Below are 24,233 nucleotides of genomic sequence, written 5' to 3'. Positions count from 1 at the left end.
TTTGATCTTAGGATTCTCCTGCCTCAGCCTTTTCAAGTAACTGAGGTTACAGGCTTGAGCCATTAGGCCTTGTTTAAGTCATCTTCTCTGAAGTAACATTTCTCAGCTGTTGTCACTTTGACAGATATAAGCAAGTCTGGTATTGAAGCTGCCACTTATAGAAGATGTAATGATTTCTCAATGACATCTCTAAGTGTAACAGTCTTTAGCACCAAGTGACATGTCTCTGTGTCTATGTGTATTTAGTTATGCAGTAGGTTTCCATGGAAAGGACCAGAATGGCACTCTAGGAATTTAGGAGAAATTCTTTAGATTCTCTTGATGAGTAATTTAGAATAAGAATCCAGACATCCCCAGAAGTCAACTGTATTTGAAAAAGCTACTGCAATTTTTTTCATTGTTTCCTTGATGTGTTATGATATTTTCCCAGGCTCCATGCCTTTAAAAGGCATAAGGTAATTTGTTATTTGTGCTTAGAGGAAATCCTTCATATTTCTTAGAGACAAATTTGTTATGATTCCAGATTGTGTTTGGGAAGAGATTTCTCCGAACTGTACTCACGGTACAAACAGTTTGCAGAGCTGCCAATAGGACGGAGGAGGCAGGAACGTGCTATTCACTTGCATACTTTGTGGGATCTAAATGCTCTCCTCGAGACCCCGATGTGATACAGACATGAGCAGACACAAGATTTAGACGTCTTCATAAAACAGACTTGGGATGTGAGCATGTGTGTGTTTCTCAGAACATCCGACCACTTGGACGAGAATGCACTGCAGCTGGACCAGCCTCTCAATGTTTTAAATTGCAATTAGAGAAACGGTTCTCTTTTTCCATGTCCTGTCCTCCTGTATCTAATCCCCAAATGCAAATCCCAAATTAGTCCTAGTCAAGCAATTCCGTTCTTGACTTCCTGGTTTAATTTCGGGTCTGATCCCTCCGTGAAAGGAGACTGTAATACCATGAGGGAAAGTTTCTAATAGGACCCTGAAGACATGGGGGCAAGTCTTCATCCCTTCATTACTAACTCTGGCAAGATACTTAATCTTACCGAGCCTCGGTTTCCTGATTTCTAAAACAGGATTAACATCTTTTGCTCTTCTGGGTTGTTCTGGGAGCTGAGTTTAAAGAGCTATTTTCATGATTCTCATCATCACAGCCACGAGAGTAGTCACACACTGTAATCTTTAGTTACTCTTGTGTCCACTCATGTTTGTAGCGTGTTATGTTCTCCAGGGTAGCACTTAGGTCCCACAGAGTATCCAAGCAAATAGACAGTACATTCTTGGCTGCCCAGACCAATTGGCAGCTCTGCAGATTGTTTCCAATGGTTGGAGTCACACTGGGCAGTGATACTGGCTATGTTTGTATATAGCTTCTGTCATCCTCCACTTTATATTGAGTTTCAAGAGATAACAAGGAATTCAAAGATAAGTTTACTCTACAAAGAAGGCTTTGAGGAGTGGATGTTGTGACTTACTTCTGCATTCGTTAGGAGCCCCTGTTCTGCCATCCGCTGCCTCCCAGGGCCGGTCGTTGTACAGTGGTGCACAGTGCTGGCAGTGGCTGCCTGCTGTATTGTGTTTGCACATACACTTCCCGTGGACCTACAGACAACATTAAGTAAAAGCCGTGAGCAAGGATAATAGCACTAAGGGAGAAAGAAATCCTCCCTTTAACTTCTTCGTACCCATTTATCTGTAAGACACTAGTTCACTTTTTGAAGAAGTTAGCTAATGTGCGGAAAAATACTTTTAGTCTGTCTTGTGATTAATTCAAAGGAAGAAACAATACTTTTTCTTGACTACACAATATATGGGCCTAATGAGAAATTCTGCAATATTGCCTAGATATTTAAGTTAATTTTAATATCCTTAAGACATTCTTAGCACAAAGTAATGCATTGTTACCATAGAAAATTTAGAAACTTGAAATCTTCAAAAATGATTGATATCAAAATTTGAAAAAAATATGTTTCTAGTGCCTTCAAAAGCAGTGAAAGAACTTTTCTGCATAATATATTAGGAATATGTAGCTAAGTGGGAGAGTATTACCTAGCATGTACAAGACCCTTGGGTTCAATCCTTAGCACTCTACCCCCCCCCCCCAAAAAAAAGAATATCTATGTACCTTTTAAAATATTCTTGTGTATAATAGACTCTTGTAGGATAAACAGTTTATTTGTGCACTTTCTTCTTCTTTTTTTGTTTTGTTTTTTTTTTTTTTTTTTTTTTGAGACAGAGTTTCTCTGTGTAGTCCTGGCTGTCCTAGAACTCACTCTGTAGACCAGGCTGGCCTTGAACTCAGAAATCCGCCTGCCTCTGCCTCCCAAGTGCTGGGATTAAAGGCATGCACCACCACTGCCCGACTTTGTGTACTTTCTTATTACAAAGGTTTGATATTACAAACTATTGATATTTCCAGTGTTACCATGAATAGCCCTGTAGCTAAGAATTTGTATAACTCTTTATTTCTCTTAAATATATATCCTAGTAGTTTAATTAATTAAAGGACCAAAATATATTGCTTCAACTTTGAATACATTTTGTCACAATTAGTGCGTTTTTCTTTTGTCCCCACAACTGAATTCTTGAGGGTTATTATCTAAAATAGTGTGTTTCGCAGAAAATAAAAAAAGCTTTAGCAAAATTCTTAAGAAAATATTTTTGGCTTTATTCCATTGATAACATTAAAAAACTCTTTGGATCATCAAGTACCACCTAGGAAGAATCACCATGGAGCCCAGTAACAAAATGCATCTCTGGAAACTGATACAGTGGCCACAGATATGCAACTTTGTGAAGCAACTCTGAATGGGGGTTTATAAATATGAATCTGCAGGTTTTTCTTGAAAAACAGTATTTAAAGTGATTTGTCATAAAGGTAATAAATCATGTCAATCAGTCAGTGAACATTTGTTAACCATTTAGGGTGGCCAATCACTGTGCTACACTGAGTTTGGTACCCAGAACACCCTCTTTCTATTTATTTATTTTTACTTATGTGTGTATGTGACTGCATGTCACCTGTGTTTACGTGCCTTCAGGAGCCAGAACAGGGAGTTGGATGTCTAGATCTGAAGTTACAGGCTATTGTGAGCTTCCTGACCTGGGTGCTGGGGACTGAACTAGGGTCCTCTGGAAAAACCAAAAGCACTTTTAAGTGAAGAACCATTTCTCCGGCCGTAACATTTCTTTTCTTTAAGAAAGGATGAGGAATTGGTTGTTGCTGGAGAGATGGCTCCGTCAAAACACCTATAAACATTTAAGAAAAAAGGGTCTGGATGGTTGGAGAGTTGGCATCGTGTTTAAGAGCACATCTTACTCTTTAAGAGGACCCATGTTCGTTTGATTCCCAACAACCATATCAGGGAGCTCACAACTGCCTGAAGTGACTTCAGCTCCAGGGGAATCCAATACCCCTGGCTTTTGTAGGCACCTGCAGTCTTGTGTGTGCACGGGTACATGTGTGTGTGCGCACAGTTGTAATTAAAAATAAAAATAATTTTTTATAAAGGACAAGATACGGTGTGATTGGAGCAAAGACCAATGACAGGCAAGACAGCACACATGTAGAAGAAGGGAAACGCTGGAATTCAATGGCTTAGAATTGATCATAGGTTTGACAGTTGTGGAAGGCATTATGAAAGGCAGGGGGGCCTGGTGGGATGAATTTCTAACAAGCTGAAAAGAGGAAGCTTTCCAGGCCAAGAAAACAACAAAACAAAACACCCCCAAAATCAAAACCAAAACAACAACAAAAAACCTCAAGATGTCAGGGAATTTGTGGGCAGGTGTGGTCCTTGAGGCTGGGTCTGGAAGGCCACACAGGATTTTCATCATGGATGGAAGATAAGATGATGAGATTGCAAAGGGACAAGCAAAGAACAGTAAATAAATAACCCAGAGCATGCACTCGAGAGCTAGGCTTGGTCTAGAATGAGCCTGGCATTCACCAAACGTCAGCTCGATGAGTCTGGGGTTTATCCTGCAGATGATGCAGACACATTAAAGATTTTTAAGCAAAGAAATAAGTGAAAAGCATATTAACTACACTTTCTTTTCTTCACATTTTAATTATTTGTTAATTATTATTTATTACTAATTATTATTATTTAATTTATCTTTAATTATGACTGTGTGCACACACACATGTACCTGTGCACACACAAGACTGCAGGTGCCTTCTTTCTGCTTTCTTCCTCTTGCTTAGTAGTATACTTTTCTTTCCCTTCCTCTTTTATTGTTTCTTACCCCAGCTTATGTCTCTCGACACCCAGTGACATGACTTGTACTTTAATTTTAAATGGTAATTATTTTTTTTGTTCCTCGTTCATATCTTCTCAAATTCTTCCAGCATCCATTTATCAAGGGTTATGTGAAGGCGATATTGAATGGTACTGTTAGTTCTCTTTACGGGAACTCAACTATTGCCAAGAGTTCTGCTTATCAAGTTTAGTTTTAGAAGGTCCAAAGCCTATACATAAATTCTCCCAACTCATAGGTTATCTTGTCTCACTAATTCTAGGCCTCAGCAGGTCACAGACATTCGGGGGGTAACCTCATCAAACATTCACATGTATCACAGGATCATATCGACAGGTCTGTTTCATCCGGGGCATTCCTTTCTGCCAAGAACTGAGATGGACCTCCCAGGGCCTGAGGATGCTAGACCAGCAAATTTTTTCTGCACCTAGAAAAATTCAAGGAGTTGTCATTTTGAGAATTACCAAAAATAGCTGTAAATCATTACCCAGACAGTTCGAGACAAGAAACCCTTCCTCAGCGGTACAACGATTGCTGTTCAAGCTTGAAAGATCACCCACTATTTGATACCCGTGAAAAATGCGCTAGGAGAACCAGGTCTTCCTCGAAGGACAAACAGCAGAAGGGAAACTTCAGTAATAAGTTAAACAGAACTCCTATTTGGTCCATAAACACGAACTAGGTAAAGAGTAAGGAAATGGAGCTATGTAAGGAAGATTGCATCTGACAGTGCTGTCTGCTGTCTAATTGACAAACAGGGAGTGCATATTGACCGCAAAGCACAACTTCTAATTATCCAGAAGGTATTCTGAATGTTTTAGAGGTTTCACAAACTCCTCTGTTAATGCTAAGAACACTTTTCTCTTTCAATGACCAAAGTTGGGTTTTTTTTTTTTTTTTCCTTTTAAAGATATTGTTTCTCTGTATAGCCCTGGATAGTCTGGAAATTACTCTGTAGACCAGGCTGGCCTCTGACTCAGATATCCACCTACCTCTGCTTCCTGAGTGCTAAGATTGAAGGTGTGCACAACCACTGCCCTGCAAAGGTTTTTATAATTACATGCAATTCTTTTTTACCACTAATATTAACCCATTTTCTACTCATTTTTAGCACATTCCTTATAGGAAGGTACCTGTGCAAACTTAAAACAAGTCACTAGAGGATTGACTGGACCAGTGTGCTCATTATGAGCCGTGCAGTTTTGCTACAGTAATTGTATATTAAAACCAGATAGATGGCCAGGTGACAGTGGTGGCACACGCCTTTAATTCTAATATTTGGGAGGCAGAGGCAGGAGGATCTCTGTGAGCTGGAGTCTAGTTTGGACTACAGAGTGAGTTCTAGGACAGCCAAGGCTACACACACACACACACACACACACACACACACACACACAAACCTGTCTCAAAAATCAGAAAGAAAAAGAAAGAAAGAAAGAAATCCCCAAACCACCCCCAAAACAAAACCAAACAAAACAGACAAAGAAAAGGAAAACATCTCTTCATATTTGAAGCTGCACACATAAGAATTTCGGTGAGGCCAAAAATGAAGCACAATTGATTGCCTTTCAGATCCAGTGTCAGAGCACAGACCTAGGATAATAAGGTTTCTTTTTATTGGTTCCTTTTGGCTTTCAGAAGTCATGTATCATGTGATTGAGGACACTGGGCGTGGCGCGAGGTGGTGGGAATCTGGTCACAGACAGTAGCCAACACGTGTGATTGCACAACCACTCATCTGTATGTCGATTTTGAAATGTAGATTTAAACAAAAGGTCGAATTCACGTTTAATTATGTATATATCTGTGTGTCTATGCATACCTGTGAGCTCTGGTATCTGCAGACTTTAGAAGTGGGCACCACATCCCATGAAACTGGGGTAACAGGCAGTTGTGAACCTCCAAATGAGTGTTGAGAACCAAATTTGGGTCCTCTGCTCAGGCGGTATATGCTTTTAGCTACTAAGTCATCTCTGCAGTTCAAAGATATTATAGAATATTTTAATATTAAATGAAGGACTGTCTTCAATGATCTTTAAAAACCTTAGGGGGCCTTAAAAAAAAAAGTAATGTGCTATCAAAGCCTGCTTCTTCATACTCTGGATGTTGTTCAACTGTAGGCAGCCAGACACAAGCGATAATCCTTTCTGAGCTATCAGAGGATTCTGATGCCCAATCACCAATGTCAGAAACTCCTGGTATGAAACCCAGAAGAGCCATGAGCGTCTTATTTCTTGTCCTATGCAGCACAGATAAAGAAATGAATGAACAGTAACAGTCTCTGAAGATGGACTCCACTTGTCTGTTGGCTATGACTTACAGTAAGTTCTGGTCACTGTTATTTCTCTGTTCTTGTTTTTTTCTATCTGCTTCCTTCCCGTGGCTCAGGGACAGCTCAAGCCACCTTAGACTCTTATTTCTTCCTAGTAGCCATGCACTTTGTTGTCTAGTGATGATATTCTGCATGGACTTTCACAATATCAAGAGGGCTACTGTTCTGAGGGACTCATGCTAAGGTCTTTGGGGAATGTTTGACAAAATTGGCTTCCCACTGCCTTCTGAGAAAAAAGAAAAGTACAACCACTTTTGAGTCTTTTGTTCAGATTCTATAGAGAACAATAGTATAAGTCAATGAGAAACATGTTTTATAATTTCATATTAGTAAATTCCTTAATTTAAAAAGTAAAGTAATTTTCTTGTCCATGATATATATATATGTGTGTGTGTGTGTGTTTGTGTGTGTGTAAATATACATATATATATGCATGATTTTATCATCACCATTCAGCTTTGAATACGAGTAGAATATGAATATTGTTTCATACCATCATTAAAACTTTAAATTAAAAAAAAAAAACACGTGTGAAAAGAAAAGATTCTATGAGCCAAGAAGAGTGCACCTTTAATAGTGGCTGCGCTATTTAATGGGCCTCTGTTCAGCTCTAACGAATTACCTAGAGAGAGGAAAGATGCTGTGTGGCTTTTTAAGACCAAACGGGAAGAAAACCCGATTCATTTCCAAGGAGAGGGCATATCCCTCTTAAAGAAAAGGATTAGCTTCTAAAAGAACGAGCTTCTAGTGCATGGAAAGAGATGAGCTCTAGTAACAGGCTGGCCTGTTGAAACCTGCTCTTTTTACATGGGGCAAGAACATGCGTAGCAATGCTATACCACAACCCAGGAATAGAAAGCAAGAAAACACGTCTTTCCATTCAAAAATAAAATGTGCCCTTTCCAGTTAGAGGACTGCATGTTTTAATTCGACAGAAGTAAGAGTTCTGTGGTGAAGAAGGAAGCTCATAATGAGTGTGGTGGAAAGGGAGCCTGAAACATTTTGTCCTAATGAACATAAGAGAGGTTGAAGGGAGTCCCAATCCGTGGCTAATAACACAGACAGGAAGAAGGCAAGGGAAACAAACAGCTGTGCGGTTTATTCTTTGGTCTGCACCGGAACACTAGTGACAACAGCTTGTATCAGAAATCATGGGCTGTGCAGATAGGGGGAGAGAGAGAGAGAGAGAGAGAGAGAGAGAGAGAGAGAGAGAGAGAGAGAGAGAGAGAGAGAGAGAACAAACCCAGGACAAAAGCTGGTTCGTATTTAAAGACCGTTCTTTCCATCTCGCCTGAACGCTGAGATGTGTCTCACAGAGATTCAGTCTTCCAGCCCTAGTGACGTGTCAGAGTTTAGGAGCACTCTTAACAAAAATACACCTTAAAGAGTTATTGAAAACTCCATCATCAGAGATTATAACTATCTGCTCCTAATCCAACAAGCGCAGACGGAGTTGCTTGGGGGAAGAACGGACTTCCTGGAGAAACAGAAAGGAATGTCTTAAGCAGAGAGGAAAGAAGCCAAGGACAGACTTTGCCTACTTCACTAATTTGCCAAGACCAGTCCTTGACTGACATTTGGGGGAGAGCATGAATGAACCAGCAAATTTCTGAAGGAAGTGCTAAGCGGTTCATGCTTAGTGTGGGAACTGAATGCCTATCTCTCTCCACTTGATTATAAACTCTTGCAGGGAAGAGTGGCTTCTGTTTCTTTGAGTTTCCAGTAACTAGAGTCTAGTTACTGGGTTATCAGAAAAGATGCACTTTTTTTTTTTCCTTCAGTTGATGTATGTTGAGCAGGGTAGCGAGGACCATAGCCATTTGTTTGAAACTGCTTAGAAGGCTGAAGTTAGCTATTGTGAAGTGGGCACGAGATCCATACAGTTATTTGGGTACTTTCTGTGAAGGCTGTGTCGGTGCACACCCCGAGTGTCTCCGAGGGTCATACTGCAACATGGATCTGCCGTGGGATGACGACAAATACCAGCAAAAGTAGTGATTATATTGCACAGCCTGCACAACACGCCATACGTCATTCTAGGCGCCGTATGAATATTAATTAACTTGGTTCACACAAAAACCTTATTAGAAGGCAGGGATAATAGGTACTGCCTAGTTTTAGAACTGATTAAACTGAGACCCAGAGGGCTTAAATAACTTGCCCAAGTGTCAAAGCCTCAAAAGGTGGTACAATGACTTGAATTCTAGTAGTCTGAGTGCAGAACTCCCACCTAACCCCCGAACAATTTGTTTGTAAGACCTAGAGCGGAGATTTTGAGGGATCCACTTTGCCCAAGCCTGTTCAGCGTGATCCCTAAATGATGTTGGTGTTTCCCAAGCCAGTTTGCCCTTCAAGAGCATTCAGGGGCTGGTGAAATGGCTCAGAGGATGCTGCCTGCCAAGGCTATGACCTGAATCTTATCTCTGAAACCCATGTGGTGGAATGAGAGAACCAACGTCTATAAGTTGTCCTCTGACCACCACATTTGTACTGTTGCATGCATGTGCCTGTATTTAGGTGTGCATATGTGCATGCATGTATACCACACGTGAGAACGCACGTGCGCACACACACATACACACACACACACACACACACACACACACACACACACACACACAGACACATGAGCAGAGTATTTCAGGACAGAGTTATCCTGGATTTGTGGTGAAGCCAGGAAGTTGAAGATAAGGGAATACAGGAAGATTAGCTATATCGTCCCATACCTGCTACAAGTAAGTGTCAAGCGGAGACGAGCTTAAAATCTCCTTGGTTACACACAAAACCTTTCTATCTGTGCACTTAAAACATGGGCTCCACATGCCTTTACGTGAGTTTGAAGCCGGCCTGATCTACAGAGCTAATTCTAGGACAGCCAAGACTACAAAGAAACCCTGTCTTGAAAAATCAAACCAAAAAACACTGAGTCCTGCTAAGGGAATTTCTAGGCTACTGAACATGTTAAGAAGTTTCCAGAGACCCATTGGGGCAATTGTTAATATAGATAGATGTTCATCACTGGTCATTATGCTGAGAGTAAATGACTCTTGAGGGTCTGGCCCTCCATGAGTCATTTATGTCATCCCTGTTGGTTCAGGGAATATTGCAGAAGATGGGGCAGAAAGAACGTGCAAGACCTGGGGTTCAGGAAGGAGCCCTGTAAGGTGCTGTGCCCTGGACACGACATGGCGGTTGCACCCACAGACTTACCCCAGCAGTGACCATTTGCATAGGACTTGCATGAGACTGGACCAACATTCCAGCATGCGTGGAGAAGGGGCACATAAGGCCCCACCTGTCCCAAAGGAGCCTGCAGACAGTTAAATGTTGCAGGGGGGAAGAAAATCAGTGGTGCAGCCATTGGATGTTGCCCTCATTTGACTAAATGGCAACCAACTTGATAGAAAGCAATCAGTTACAGAAAACAGTAAGTAAAAAACTATAACCTCCCTAGCTCTCAAGGCAGTGGATCTCGGAGTTTGAGGTCAGCTTGGTGTACAGAGTTCCAGGACAGCCAAGGCTACACAGAGAAACCTGTCTGAAACAAACAAACAACCCCCCCCCAAACCCCACACCAAAACCCCAAAACAAACAACAAAAACAAAGCAAAAAAAAAAAAAAAACCACCCAAAAGGCAAAAAAAATATTATATTATATAATTTTTTATTATATTATATTATATATATTATATATTATATATATTTTTATTATATTATTATTATAATATATATTATATTATATATTATTATATTATATATATAATATATATTATATTAAATATTATAGATATTATCTATCTGCTTATTCACTTACATATGTTTGACTGTTGTACCTGCATGTATGTCTACAGACCACACATATAGAGTGCATTGTGGCCAGAAGAATGTGTTGAATCCTGGGATGGTTATGAGTCTCCTATGCAGATGCTAGGGATGGAACTTGGGTCCTCTGGAAGAGCAGGCACTGCTCTCAACAGCCAACAGAGATAACTATCTCTCCAGCCCAAACACATTCAGTGTTTTAGAAGCCAAAATGAAAGGAGTTAATTAATCTCATTGTTTTAAAAATATAGCATTGACTCAATTCTATGGGGTTTTTGTTTGTTTTGTTTTATTATTTTTATAAGCAAATGGAGCAGTTTAAATGTCAGGCTCTTATGTAACATGTTTCTCTGCTTTGTAGAGGAAAAGAATAACTTTCTGGAAGAAAGCAAGTCTCTCCTTTCTGAGGCCAGGGATCAGGAATACTTTTATTTGTAGCTCTGGACTGCAGGTCCCAGACAGCCTGCATTTGGGAAAACTCACTCCCTGAAGGATGTTTCTTTGCCTCATTCTCTATATAATTAGCCAGATTCCTTCTGCTGGAAAAAAGTTGTGAAGAAAATCTATTACATAGGGGAGGGGAAACCCCATTTGCTAAATATCTTATCTATGGAAGCCTGCTGGGTTGATTCTGAGTTTTATTATTATTGAGTTGTTTCATATCTGTATGTTGTAGAAAACCTGTGATTCAAATGTTTCTGACCCATAGAAGCACAAGTCAGTGGTGTTAGGGAATGAACTGTGTTGAAAGAAGGCAAGTGACTATTTCAACTTACTATGTAGCCCAGGCCTGCCTCTGTTTCAAAGCAAGCCTCCTGACCTAGTCTGTAAGCTGCTGAGATGATAGGTCTGAGCCACTGTGCCCTGTTCACTTCAGCATTCTGTGTTTCTATATTTGCCTAAATATGTATATATTTTTTTAACTTTCATTTGAATTGTTATAATATCTTACTGGTTCTGACAAATTTCCATTTTATGTCTGTAATTGTTTTGTTTTGTGGCTCTAGGGTTTGAAGACAGGGTCTGGCCACTGCCAGGCTAATGCTAGATTCCAGTCTCAGGTTGTCTCTGTCTGTCTGTCTGTCTGTCTGTCTGTCTGTCTCTGTTGGTCTGCCTGCTTGCCTATCTCTTACTCTGTCTCTCTGTCTCTGTCTCTCCCCTCCTCCCCCCTTTCCCTTTCCCTTCTCTTCTGTGCCACTCCCTCTTTCTTCCCCCCCCCCCCTTTTTTTTTCTCCTCAAGTATCCTTGAAGCCAGACGTGGCGGCTTGTACCTGTAGCCTCAGCTACTTGGGAGGCTGAGGCAGGAGGACTGAATCAATAAAACTATTCAAAACCAGCCCAGGATGTATTGTGAAATTCTGTCTCCGAAGAATAAGAATAACAGAACAGCTGAGCGTGTTGTATACAACCTGAAACCCCAGCATCCTGGGAGGTTGAGGTGTGGGGACCGCAAATTCCAGGTCAGTCTGACTGTGTAGAAAGCTCTGGGTCTGCCAGGGCTACATAGTGTAGACCTAGTCTAAAATAAATAAATAAATAACAAAAGAAAAAAAAAAACTTAAGAATTTACTTTTATAGAATTTCAACATGTTTTATAAAGATAAATGAGTTTTTAATGTTTTATATTTTATAAAAATAAGTCCGTTAGCTTCTTCATTTTAGTATTACCAGGCACCTGATTTTCCTTCTCTCCATAAAAATGCAAATAATATCACCGAACTAAAAATTGCAATGCCTAGAAGGCTTGTGAAAAGGACCTTTGATAAGACCATGTTACTGCTGACTTAGGAGGGTACCCCCCTCATTAGTTCTTTAATTGCAGAGAACTGTTTATTATTTTTTCGATTCCAGTGAATTAAAAAAATATTTTTTGAGTACTAAGTTAAAAATTATTCTGTCTACAGGTAAGCTGTTTGACTAAGTCATACCAGTGAATTGGGCAAGTGTGTACACATCCATCATCTGGCTTCAGATCTGCATGCAGGCAGTAGCGACAGAGTATTGCCTGTCCTTCCTGTATCCTTCGTGTATCCGCACTTGTTTCAATGTATCTGAAGCTTCCTTGCTTCCAGATACCAAGTTGGCTCCGTACCCGTCGTTCTCAACCTTCTAATGCTGCAACCTTTTAATACTCCTCATGATGTTGTGACCGCCCCCCCCCCAACCATACAATTATTTTTGTGGAGACTTCATAACTGTGATTGTGCTACTGTTATGAATCGTGCTGTAAATCTTTTTGGAGATAGAGGTTTGCCAAAGCGGCCATGACGCAGCCCACGGGTTGAGAACCACTGCTCCATATGGTCCCAAACACCCTCAATTTCTTCAACTGCAAATTTAGAACAAAGAATGATTGTTAAAAAGTGGATAGATATGGCTCCACTTTTACTACACTCTCCTACAGGGCCGTGTAAGAGAGCCCCTCAGCAGACAGCTAATTGTACAAGTCTTTCAAGTCAAACTCTTGCCTGGACACCAAGCTCACTCAGTTCCAAGAACAGCTGCGAGTGGCCACTCCGTTCCCTCTGCAGGCTTGCCTAGGTCTGTTAGGTGTTTTCATTTGATGTCATGCTTACCTGTTTATATTTTTCACAGCAAATCTGTGACAGCTTACAAGACGGACTCCCCAAGAGCTTCCCCCCACCCCCAAATGCCAGAAGTTCCAACTCAGAACAGCGATGCCATCAACGAGATTTTTTTTTTTAAATCCTTCCCACAAATACTTAAAGTAGCTGATTATGATGTAATCGCTTTGAGGAAAGAAAAGGAAGATCTCAATTTCAGTTTCTTAACACCCACTTAACTTTCACAATCTCGGGATGGAGTAGCTACAGCGGAATTAACAACATGCCTCGTCCCGCGTGCAGCTGAGTCTCCCCCGGGTTAGGCAAGAACTCAGAGCAAGCGAAAATGAATAGAACTCATTTTGTAAGCGCGCGGGTTTTCTGTGTGAAGCTCGGTTTGACGTGAGCCTGAAGGAAGGTTTTGTAGGGTCTTGTTCAATGTCTTTTAGGATTTAGATGAGATTTTATAATGAGTTGGGGGCCAGGTAAATTGTATGAGAACGTGGTGGGTTATCAAGGACTTCTCACTCAATGATGCTTGTTCAATGTGGTTGCGTAGCTTTGCTTGTTTTAAAGGAGAACTCCTCGCTATAGACTACTTTGCATTCACTCGCAGCCCCTCCCCCTTCTCAATTCATTGTCCTTCGCATTAACCACTGTTTTCCTTCTTTCTTGACAGCTCTGTCTGTCTGTCACTCAATACTCTATACAGTGCGGAGGGTGTTACAAAAGTTGACTTGTTTAAGATAAATGAGCCCCGGATCGTAGCTCAAGAAGCTAGTTGCTAGGGCATGTTTTCTTCCATAGTTTCTGTTGTTGAATTACTTAATTCAGAGGCTTCTCTTCAGCCTAGAAAATGGCCTCTTTTTGAGTTTCCTGAAAGGCAATCTGCATTTTTAAACATGCGTGTATGAAAGATTAAAGTAGAAGCAATTTGCTTATTGCGTTTGCTTGGGGCATCTTACAGAGCCATTAAAAAAATAAATAAAAAAATCTATGATCATCTGAAGGTGACCAGAAACAGCAGCCACAGGTTGCAAAAGCACCAGCTCTCTTTACAGATACTGCTGTAAAGAAACAGAAACAGCCAGTTTCAAGATCAAAACTAGCAAAGAAATAACACTCGGTCTGCAAGATGAACTTCCGCACTTGCCTTTTGGGTTTGTTTGAGGGTGACTTGTAACAGCCCTGATCTCTTTTTGGGGTAACATTCCCAAAGAAGTTGTCATTTTCACCTCTTTAGGGTACAACACAGTGGTTTGTCAGTTTAGTCGAGACACTGTACAAGCACTAACTCGAGTGTAGAGCTTTTTATCACTCTAGAAAGAACATGGTAGAGCGGGTCACCCCCATTTTCCCGAGCCTTAGCGCTTGCCACTGCCGATTGATTTTGCCTTTATGGATTTTCTCCCTTTGTACATTTCATCTAGAAAAGAAAAAAATCTATAACATGGGCTTTTGTGTCTGGCCTCTTGTGCTTAGTTTAATGACTTCAGGATCTAGCTTTGTTGAAGCATGTATTAGAACTTCATTCCTTTTAATGGCTGCATAATACTCCATTTCACAGATACGCTGTATTATGTCTATGTGTTCATCAGTTGATGGGTATTGGGGTCATGGCAACTTTTTTGCTAACTAACAGTGCTGCGTTGAACATTTGTGTTCACGATATTACAGGAAGGTTTTATATTGTCAATCCATTTGAGTGTCTAGGGAAGAGTAGAATTTCCGCATCATACAATAACTCGTCTTCAACTGTCTGAGGGCATGTGGAACTGTTTTCCTCAGCAGCCAGGAAATGTTGTCATTTTGCATTTTCCCAGCACTTCGTGGACTCCAGGTCCTCCCCCACACCTGTGGCTATTCAGTCTTTTGGTGACAGCTGTGTAGTGAATGGGGAGTGGTGTCTCATGGTTGTTTCCATTTGTGTTCATCTAAATGACTAAAGATACTGAGAATCTCTCCAGTATCTGCAGCTGACCCTTTGTGTGTTTTCCTTAGAGTAGTGTCTGTCCAGATGTTTTGCTCCTCTAAGAACTTGCTTGGTCTTCTGTTGTTGAGCTGTGAGAATTCTTTACCTACTGTATGGTTACTAGAACCTTATAGAGAAATGACTTGAAAGGATTTTTTTTTTTTTTTTTTTTTTTTTTTTTGCTGTTCTATATAGACCATCTTTTTCACTCTCTTAATAGTGTTGTTTTGCACAGCGGTTTTTTATTTTGATGAAGTCAAATATACTTATTTTTCTTTTGTTTTAATTTTTGGAGACATGTTTTCTCTATGTTGCCTTGGCTGTCCCGGAACTTGCTATGCAGTCTAGGCTGGCCTCGAATTTACAAAAATCTATCTGCCTCAGCCTCCTGAGTGCTGGGATTAAAGGCATGCACCACTATGCCTGGCTTACTAGCTTATTTTATTAATTGATTGTTATTTGTGCTTTTGAGTGTCACATCTCACAAAGCATCCCTTAATGTAAAGTCACCGCTAACTCGTGTTTCCTTCTAAGAGCTTAGGATGTTAGCCCTGAGTTTAGGCATGCTGGTCCATTTGAGTTACCATTTATGCATGGTGCATGGTAGAGATCCAAATACATCTTTGTGACTACCTAAACACTTCTTGAAAAGACTGATCTTTGTTACTGGATAGTATTTTGGTGTTGTATTGTTTTATTTTGTTTTTGTTTTCTGAGACAGGGTCTCAGGCTCTCTTCCAACTGGAACTCTAGGCCACTGAGCCTGGGCATGAGTTCCAGGTCTACCAATCTGAGTGTCTTTTATCTCTGATTCTGTACTAATTGCTTAGGCTGGAGTTTCTAGCACAAAGTTAAAAAGGCATTGAGAACAGTCACACTTGTCTGCTCCTGATAGTGGAGTATGGACAGCCCTGGTTTCCACCAGTATGTCAGATGTCCAGTGTAGACAACCTTCACTGTGCTCAGGGTGGCCTCTCCATTCCTAGTTTAGTGAGTGCTTTTCTTCTATACATATAAGAGGATGTTGGATTTCTGTCAAACAATCTCCCCACGCCTATTGAGAAGATCAGACAGGTCTTGCCTTTTGTTTATGATTATGGCATATTACATTGGTTAATTTTCCAATGTTAAACTAACCCTGAGTTTCAAATTGTAGAGTCATTTTAGGTCTGAGTTAGAACAAACCTGCATAGACAAGAACTTGCTATTCTCTTTTTTCCTTAATAAAAAAAAAAAGTATGACTTTTTTTCTAATAGGTGCAAATTTTTCGAATAGTGCAAAGCCTAGGCAAAAAATATTTAAAGGCTTTTCTTAATTAGAAACACAAATTTCTACAGTATGAACTGTTAAGGAACAGGAAAAAGAATTTTAAAATTATCTAGTACAATAAATTAAGTACAAAACCAGTATTATATGTTATATTGAGGATAGATGTATTTTAGACAATTTATGTCTTTATATTAACAAGTTATTCTGTTTTAAAAAGAAGTTCTACAATTCCCAGGGGCCAGAGAAATGGTCTATGGTTAGAGAGTCCCTGCTGCTCTTTTTGGGGAGCTGGAACTGGGCCCCCAGTGTGCACACTGAGCAGCTCACAAAGGCCTGAAACTCGGGCTTGAGATGGCCCAATGTTCTCTCCTGGCCTCTGTGGAAAACCTCCTTCTACTATGTACACACACACACACATACACACACATACACACACACATACACACACACACGCTATAGGGCAGAAAAATGTAAAGGCTAGAATGGAGTGCTATAATTAAAATCCATTAGAGATTAAATAAAAATAAATCCTTTTTGTTGTTTTTGATAAACCAAGAAAAATCACATTAAAATTATTCCAAGATTTTCTATTTCAGCTCTATCCTGAAAAATAGTTTAAGACCAAGAATGGCACCTGATCAAAGTGTTTTAAGTGGGTATATGGGAGGGGCACAATGATTATTCTTTTGTTCAATTGATACATTCACACAACAACAAAAGAGCGAGAGAAGAAAAAACAATGGTGGTATCAGAAATTAGCTACATAGTTTTCCTTTATATCCTTTGAAAGCAATCTAATAGAAGGAAACACTGGAGATAATTTAGTATTCTCTGAAGAAGTGTGCCTCTGACCATTGTTAGTATCTACATGTTTACATGGCTTTGAAATGAGAGGATTTATTTTCTTTGAGATGATCCTAAAATATATTTTGGGCTTTATGTAATATATATATCATAATTTTATAGTTGATTATAATATATAATATAATATAGTAATAATAATAATAATAATAATAATAATAATAATAATAATAATAATAACAAGTCTACATGAAACTCTAGTCCAGCAGTTCTCAACTGTGGTAATGCTAGGACCCTTTAGAACATTTCATGTTGTGCTGACCCCTCAACCCTAACATTTTTGTTGCTGTTTCATAACCATAATTTTGCTACTGCTATAAATCATCATGTAAATATCTGATATGAGGGATATCTGATATGTGACTCTCAAAAGATTCCTGACCTTTTGAGAGCCGCTGCTCTAGGAACACAGGGTTCTCTTCTTACCATTATGTACCACAGAGAAAATAAGAAACTTGCAATTAGATATAAGGAATTTGTAATTCCCCTTCTCAATAATCATAGACAAAGTCTTAGTAACAAAATGTAGCTTCCTATTTATAAAGATGACATAAATATTGGTCCTATTTATTTCTTAAGAGGACTAAAAAATGTATGTATGTATGTATGTATGTATGTATGCATGCATGCATGGAGTTGGTCTGGTGCTGCCATGTATTCAAATGCTAAATACTGGCACCCAAGATCTGGTTGCCCCCCCAGAGATCCTCACATATACCAAAAGATGCTATATAAACCTTGTCCCCCAAGTTACCCCGATTGATTAATAAAGATGCCTACATCTTGGGTGAGCTGGGCAGAAGGAAGGTAGGCAGAGCCCAGCTTGGTGTCTCAAGCAGGACCCAGGAGGAGAGAGTGAGGAGGAGGAAGAAGGGAAGTTTCCATGGGGGAGGTGGATGGTGAGTGCATGGCCTTGAGGGCCTGCCTGATGGAGTAGGAACGGTCCAGTGGAACATGGCGAGTGATATCTCGGGGATCCCCACAGGGAAGTAGACACACTAGCATAGAGGGTGGACATCTGCCCAGCTCTAGTGCTCTAAAGCTTATTATAAATATAACGGTTTTGGCGTTTTTATTTGGGAACTATATGGTCTAAGTTGAGTAGAAACCTATAATAAATAGATAAAGATAACAAGGAGCTGTAGCAAACCACAGAATAATTATAACCACTATATATATGTGTGTGTGTATGTATATATGTGTGTGTGTGTATATACATATATACAATCATACATATATATGACATCATCAAGACTAGCTATTATCATTAATATTAACATTATTCTCTTAAATGAATCTCTTAATTTTCAAGTGCCTTGATTAATTCAGTCATATATTGATTCAGAATTATTGTTGTTGTTTTGGTTTTTTTGTTGTTGGTTTTTTGTTCATTTGTTTTTGTTTTGAGACAGGGTCTCACTAACTCTGGCTGCGCTAAAACTAACCGCAGGTAGACCAGGCTGGCCTTGAATGCACAGAGATTCATTTGTTCTGCCTCCTGAGTGCTGAGATTAAAGGCATGCACCACCACACTGCACTTCATCCAGAATTTTTTTTTTTAAACATACCATATACTAGAGAGTATGAATGGCCAAGCTTTTTCTGTGAAAGCAGATATTTCAGCAGATAGGGAAAGCTGGCTGTGGAAGCAATTAACCACAATGCAGTCAGGTAAAAGGAGTAACAATAATGGTAAATAATGTCCCACCCAAACGGGCTGTGGACAACTGGAAGAATTACTGGAATTTTGTGTAAAGGCTCTAAATAACCCAATTCTTTGACAAAGGGGGTAATTCTTAATTTTTGCACAGTGTTGGAAGTAGGTGGAAAACTGGGTGGGGTGCAGCTGTTCCCATGTCGGTGCTCTGTGTGACTGAAGTGAAGTTCTCTTTTCATTCCAGGTGGGAATCAAATGCAATTACAAACGGGTTTCAGCACAACTGGGCCACAATCACCAGTGTTATCTCCTGCTCAGAGGGAACATAATTCCCATCACACCCCCTTTCATTTTCTTGCCCCTACTAAAGCCTTATCGGGCACATAATAAAACCCTGCTCTGTGGACATTCTGAGCTCTCACAGTGAGCATCATCCCACGCCCGGCAGTACTGCCTGTAGGGATGAGAATACTTCTTATGAACTTCATAATTGTTGATATCATATATCAAACCTTCAATAGTGAAACAAATATAGCCACTTTCTCCCGTCCAAGTACTAACCGTACTAGGCCCTGCTTAATGTGTATTAATGTGTATCCTAGGGATACACATAGCTGGGCGCGTTTACACTCCCTTTGCTAGCATGTGAGCTCTGTTAAAGCTAGTAGTTTATTTTGGTTTTGAAAGCACAATTTCCAGGGAGGTGCAGCAGCTTACGCCTGCAGTCCCAGCTCTTTGAGATGCTGAAGAAAAATCACTTTAGCCCAAAGTTCAAGGTGAGACCTTATCACTCCCAAAATTCTATAATCACAGAGTTTTTGTTTTTTTTTTGTTTTTTTGTTTTTTTTGTATCTAAAGAATTCTAATGATATTAGAATTCTATATTACTAACATCAATATTATTTGCTTTAACATATATTACAGTTTATGTCCTTACCCACGCTTTATTTTATTGCATTATATTGCTAAGGTATAACTCAGCTGCAGTCTTAGTTACATTAGAGAAGTATTGAATGTCAAAATTAACACACTCTGTAATTTAAAATGGGTGTGTCGTCAGGAGGGTTCATGAGAAATTTCCAAAATGAGATATGCTTTACCTATTAGGGAACTCTTTAAAGAAAGGAAATGCCAGATTTGCCTTGTTCCTTTCCCACTTTTAGTAGTTTAAACTTGTTAGAGACTCATTTTATATCTCTACACCTCTGCTCGTTGACCCCAATATAAATGCTTCGCTTTCTTCAAAGGAGAACGAGCATTTTGGAGACTCCACCCGGGCTTCACCTTTAGAGGCCGCAGCTATGACGTCAGTGTTCTAGCTTTCGGGCATTTTTATCTTCTTACTTTACCTCGCTGTGAAATAACTAAAGGTCTATAAATAAACACGTTAAGTACTTTCTGAAAACTCTTGCAAGAAACCCCACAAGGAATTCTTTCGTGAGTGCGGATCAGTGTTTAACGCCTCTGAGTTTGAAGACTTTGTAATCAGTCATCACTTGAAGTGGCTACTGGGTGTTAAGGGACTGCTGGCTGGCGAAGCTGTCTAAAAACGCAAGGGTGTTGAAACAAGAAGGTTAAGACCTCCCCACCCTGTCAGGAGAAGGGGATGGGGGATGGGGGATGGGGGATGGGGGATGGGGGATGGGGGATGGGGGATGGGGGATGGGGGATGGGGGATGGGGGATGGGGGATGGGGGACGGGGCAGAGACTCTCTGAGGAGGAGTTGAGGGTGCAGCCATTGGGGGGGGAGAGAGAGAGGGGAGAGAGAGAGAGAGAGAGAGAGAGAGAGAGAGAGAGAGAGAGAGAGAGAGAGAGAGAGAGAGAGAACAAACCATCACACTAACTGGACAAAATGGAAAAGCTTTCTGTATCCTCAATGTAATGAGTAATGCATCTCCATCATTCATGCTGGTGACAGGACTACCTATTCATCCAGATCTTTGGGTGACAAATGAAACAAGTGAGTGGTTGTTGCTTTTGTCAGCAGCAGCAGCAATAATAATAATAATAATAATAATAATAATAATAATAATAATAATAATAATATAAAAATAAAAATTAGGACCACGGATGGAAGGAAAGGCTATTAGTTTTTAAATTTCCTTTTCTTTGGACTATTTCACTGGTGGAGGAATGAATGGAAGAGAAAAGTCAGTGCTAATTTGGGGCTCTGTGTTTAAATGTGTATAGCCTGGATAGATTTCCTATCCCTATAAAAGTCTGTTTAGTAATCCCAGTACTTGGGAGGCAAAGGCAGATATCTGTGAGTTTGAGGCCAGTCTAGTATACATAGTAAGATCCAAGTCAGTCAGGGCTACATAGTGAGACACTGTACACACACACACACACACACACACACACACACACACACACACACACATTGTTGTTGTTAGCCTGTGAGTAGAGACAGGGAACAGTGTAAAGAACCGGAGTCTAAATAACTGCTCTGTGATTTTGACTTCAGAAAGGAAAGCCCTCTTCTGTGCTTGGATCTCCACCTTCAGAACAGGCTTATAAATCTACGTCAAGCATCACATGACATGGCGCACGGGAAGAGCGTCACAGAGTACTCAACCTCTCGGCTCTGTTGTGTCCTCACTTCCAGCCCCACTAGGTTTATTCCACGGTGCACTGTCACAATCCATCTCTTCCTCCCTTCTGTGCTCTGCTCTCAGCCCGTTTAACCCTCGCTGGATGCTCGGCCTTTATAGAATAACAAGAGGATGAGCCTTGGAGACTGACTGGCAGGTGTGTTGTGTGTGGCTGCCCCCTTACTAGCTTTTGGGAAATCAGTAAACATCTCTATGCTTTGATTTCTCTTCTATAAAGGAAATGATGAGGATAGGTTATACAGCTGTTGTGAAGACTAAATCCAGTAGCTTGTTAGAATGGTAGCCCAAGCCTTGCTACACTATAGCATTTAATAAGCGGTAAACGGTAGTCTCTATAGTCCATGGCAGCTTGGTTTTTCTATGCTAAAATCTAAAACCAACTTACAGATGTTCACTTCCAAATATGGATATGTATCTTACTGTAAAAAAAAAAAAAAAAAGATTAAAAAAAATTTGGACTCAGTCATCTCATTTAATAACATACTGTTTCAAACTTTCTGTTCTTTTCTATAAGACCTTAAAGATCAAAGAGTTTTCTGATATTATATATGTAAATATATGTATATATATCATAGCATATATTTTACAGACAATGTTTATTTTTATTCATTTTTCCCTTAATTTTGTGTGTATGAATGTTTTGCCTACATGTATATATGTGAACCACATGTGTGACAGGTACCTGAAGAGACCAGGTGAGGGTGTTGGATCCTCTGGGACTAGAGTCATAGACTGCTGTAAGCAGCCATGTAGGTTCTGGGAACAGAACTCAGGCTTCTGTGTGGCAGCCAGTGTTCTTAACCACTGTGTCATCTCTCCAGCTCCCTGATGATGCTCTTGGCTTATTTCTAATACATGGAATGTTCGAAGGAAGATGGAAACTATGACTTAAAGCTGTTCTGTATTTATGATACCTGCATTGGGCAAACATGGGTAACTGTACTTACATTCAGTTGTAGAAATAAGAGAGAAAGAAGCATATTGAAATAAAACCACATGACTGATCCTCAAACATGCCTCCACACACCCAACTGACGTGGTTCCCCAAATCTCACTCTTAAATTCAGAATAAATCAGTCAAAATGCTGACCCTCTTTTAAAATGAGTTTCTCATTATGAAGTTTAAATCCACCCTAACAAGCATAGCTCAAGGCATTTAAATAATTCTCCATGGTTCTCAAAGGTCTCTGGTTTTATCCAGTGGATTGGGTATTTCGTCTTTTTTTTTTTTTTTTAAGTTCCATGTTCCTTTTTATTGTCACCCATCATCCAACAGCTGTAAAACCACCAGCTGCTAGAAGAAACAGGAACCAAATCAGCCGTCCACAGCTGCTAAGAGAAGAAACCTTCGGAAAACGTCACATAATTTCTGGGCTCTCAGCAGGCTGGAGCCAAAGTACAGTTTCCCGTGCCACAAAACCCCTGGCCTTGTAAACATGTCAAGTAGCACATACGCTTTGATTTATTTTGTCCTAACTGGGAAGAAGTGTTGTGGGAAAAACAGCAGAGGTGGCTCAGATCCTGCGAGGCGCTAAGAGCAGCGAAGAAAGTAGTGTTTACCCTAGAGCCATTACCAGCCATTACGGTTTGGGTTTGCGTTCCTTTTCCTGAGACAGCATTTTAGCACGTAGCCCGGCCTGACCTCAAACTTGGAATCCTCCTGCCTCAGTCGAATCACAGGCATGTACCACAAGCCTGGAAGCATCATACTTTTTTAATCCTTACAGTAGCTATGAAAGCAGATCTTATCCTTGTTGTGTATGAGAGCTGAAGTTCAGAGACTTGGTAAATACTGTATTGAGTCAGATTCATGTCTTGTTGGTGTTCGGCGAGGCTCGTGACTAGGCACTGCAATGTTCTGCCTTCCAGAGAAAGAAACTGTTGAGGGAAAATGCAGTGGATAAAGGATAGATGGAGTGGATGCCGGAAGTGTGGGTGGGTGGGGAGGCGGATAGAGTGGATCCAGGAAGTGGGAGGGTGTGGATGGGTGGATCCGAGAAGTGGGGGGAAGTAGATGGAATGGATCCAGGAAGTGGGGCGCTGTGGATGGAGTGGATCTGAGAAGTGGGGGGAGGTAGATGGAATGGATCCAGGAAGTGGGAGGGTGTGTGGATGGAATGGATCCGGGAAGTATGTGTGTGTTGGGGGTTGAATGGAGTGGATCTGGGAAGTGGGGAAGTGGTGGTTTTCTTTTCAAAAGCCACTTAGAGCTGCCTACTGCAATCTTTCTTCTAAAGACAGTCTCACAGAGCTCAAGACATAGAGCAGGTATCATTTTCGTTAACTTCCCCAATTAACTACCATCATCCATTAAGAATTCTAGCCAAGAGGCTGGAGAGATGGCACAGTGGCAAAGAGGCATCTGCTGCACTTGTGGAAGACTGGGGTTTGAATCCCAGCATCCACGTGGTGGCTCATAACCATCCGGAGTGCCAGTCAGGGGATCCAACAGGCATCTGTGTGGTGCACATACGTGCATGCAGGCAAAGCATTCATACACATAAAATAAAATAAATCTATTTTTAAAAATCTTAATTAAAAAAACCTCTAGCCTAGAAAATCTGACTTTGTTGTAGAGACTCATCCTAGGAACGCTAATTGCTCTACGTGAATCAGCTTAGTCTTTAAGCCAGTGGCCTTAGAGACCACTTAGACCTCAGCAAGCATCCACATCACCTGGAAGCCTTTTCAGCTCAACAGAATCGAGGGTCCTGTCTGCAGTTTCTGGTTCAGTTGGTCAGAGATAGCTAAGTCTAAGGATTTGCATTGTCCCCAAGCTATTCCAAAAGAGAAAAGCAAGGTGCCGAGGAGAGTCACTTTGTTTTAAAGATTTATTTATTTTTTTTTTTTATAGTATGTGCGCTGATGTTTTGCCTGC

General features: G+C 40.5%; 1 protein-coding gene across 1 annotated transcript in view; it reads right to left on the bottom strand.

Moving 5' to 3' along the window:
• Positions 1-24,233, bottom strand: part of Ntn4 (netrin 4) — a 108,091-nt gene that overhangs the window by 33,840 nt on the left and 50,018 nt on the right. Inside the window, exon 4 of the mRNA XM_076920013.1 lies at positions 1,481-1,607. Coding sequence (XP_076776128.1) covers positions 1,481-1,607 — 127 coding nt within the window. The remainder of the gene's footprint in view (positions 1-1,480; positions 1,608-24,233) is intronic.

The sequence above is a fragment of the Arvicanthis niloticus genome, chromosome 22 (assembly GCF_011762505.2).
Source record: "Arvicanthis niloticus isolate mArvNil1 chromosome 22, mArvNil1.pat.X, whole genome shotgun sequence".
Lineage (NCBI taxonomy): Eukaryota > Metazoa > Chordata > Mammalia > Rodentia > Muridae > Arvicanthis > Arvicanthis niloticus.
The sequence above is the reverse complement of the archived record's forward strand: the minus strand, read 5'-3'. Positions and strand labels throughout refer to the sequence as shown.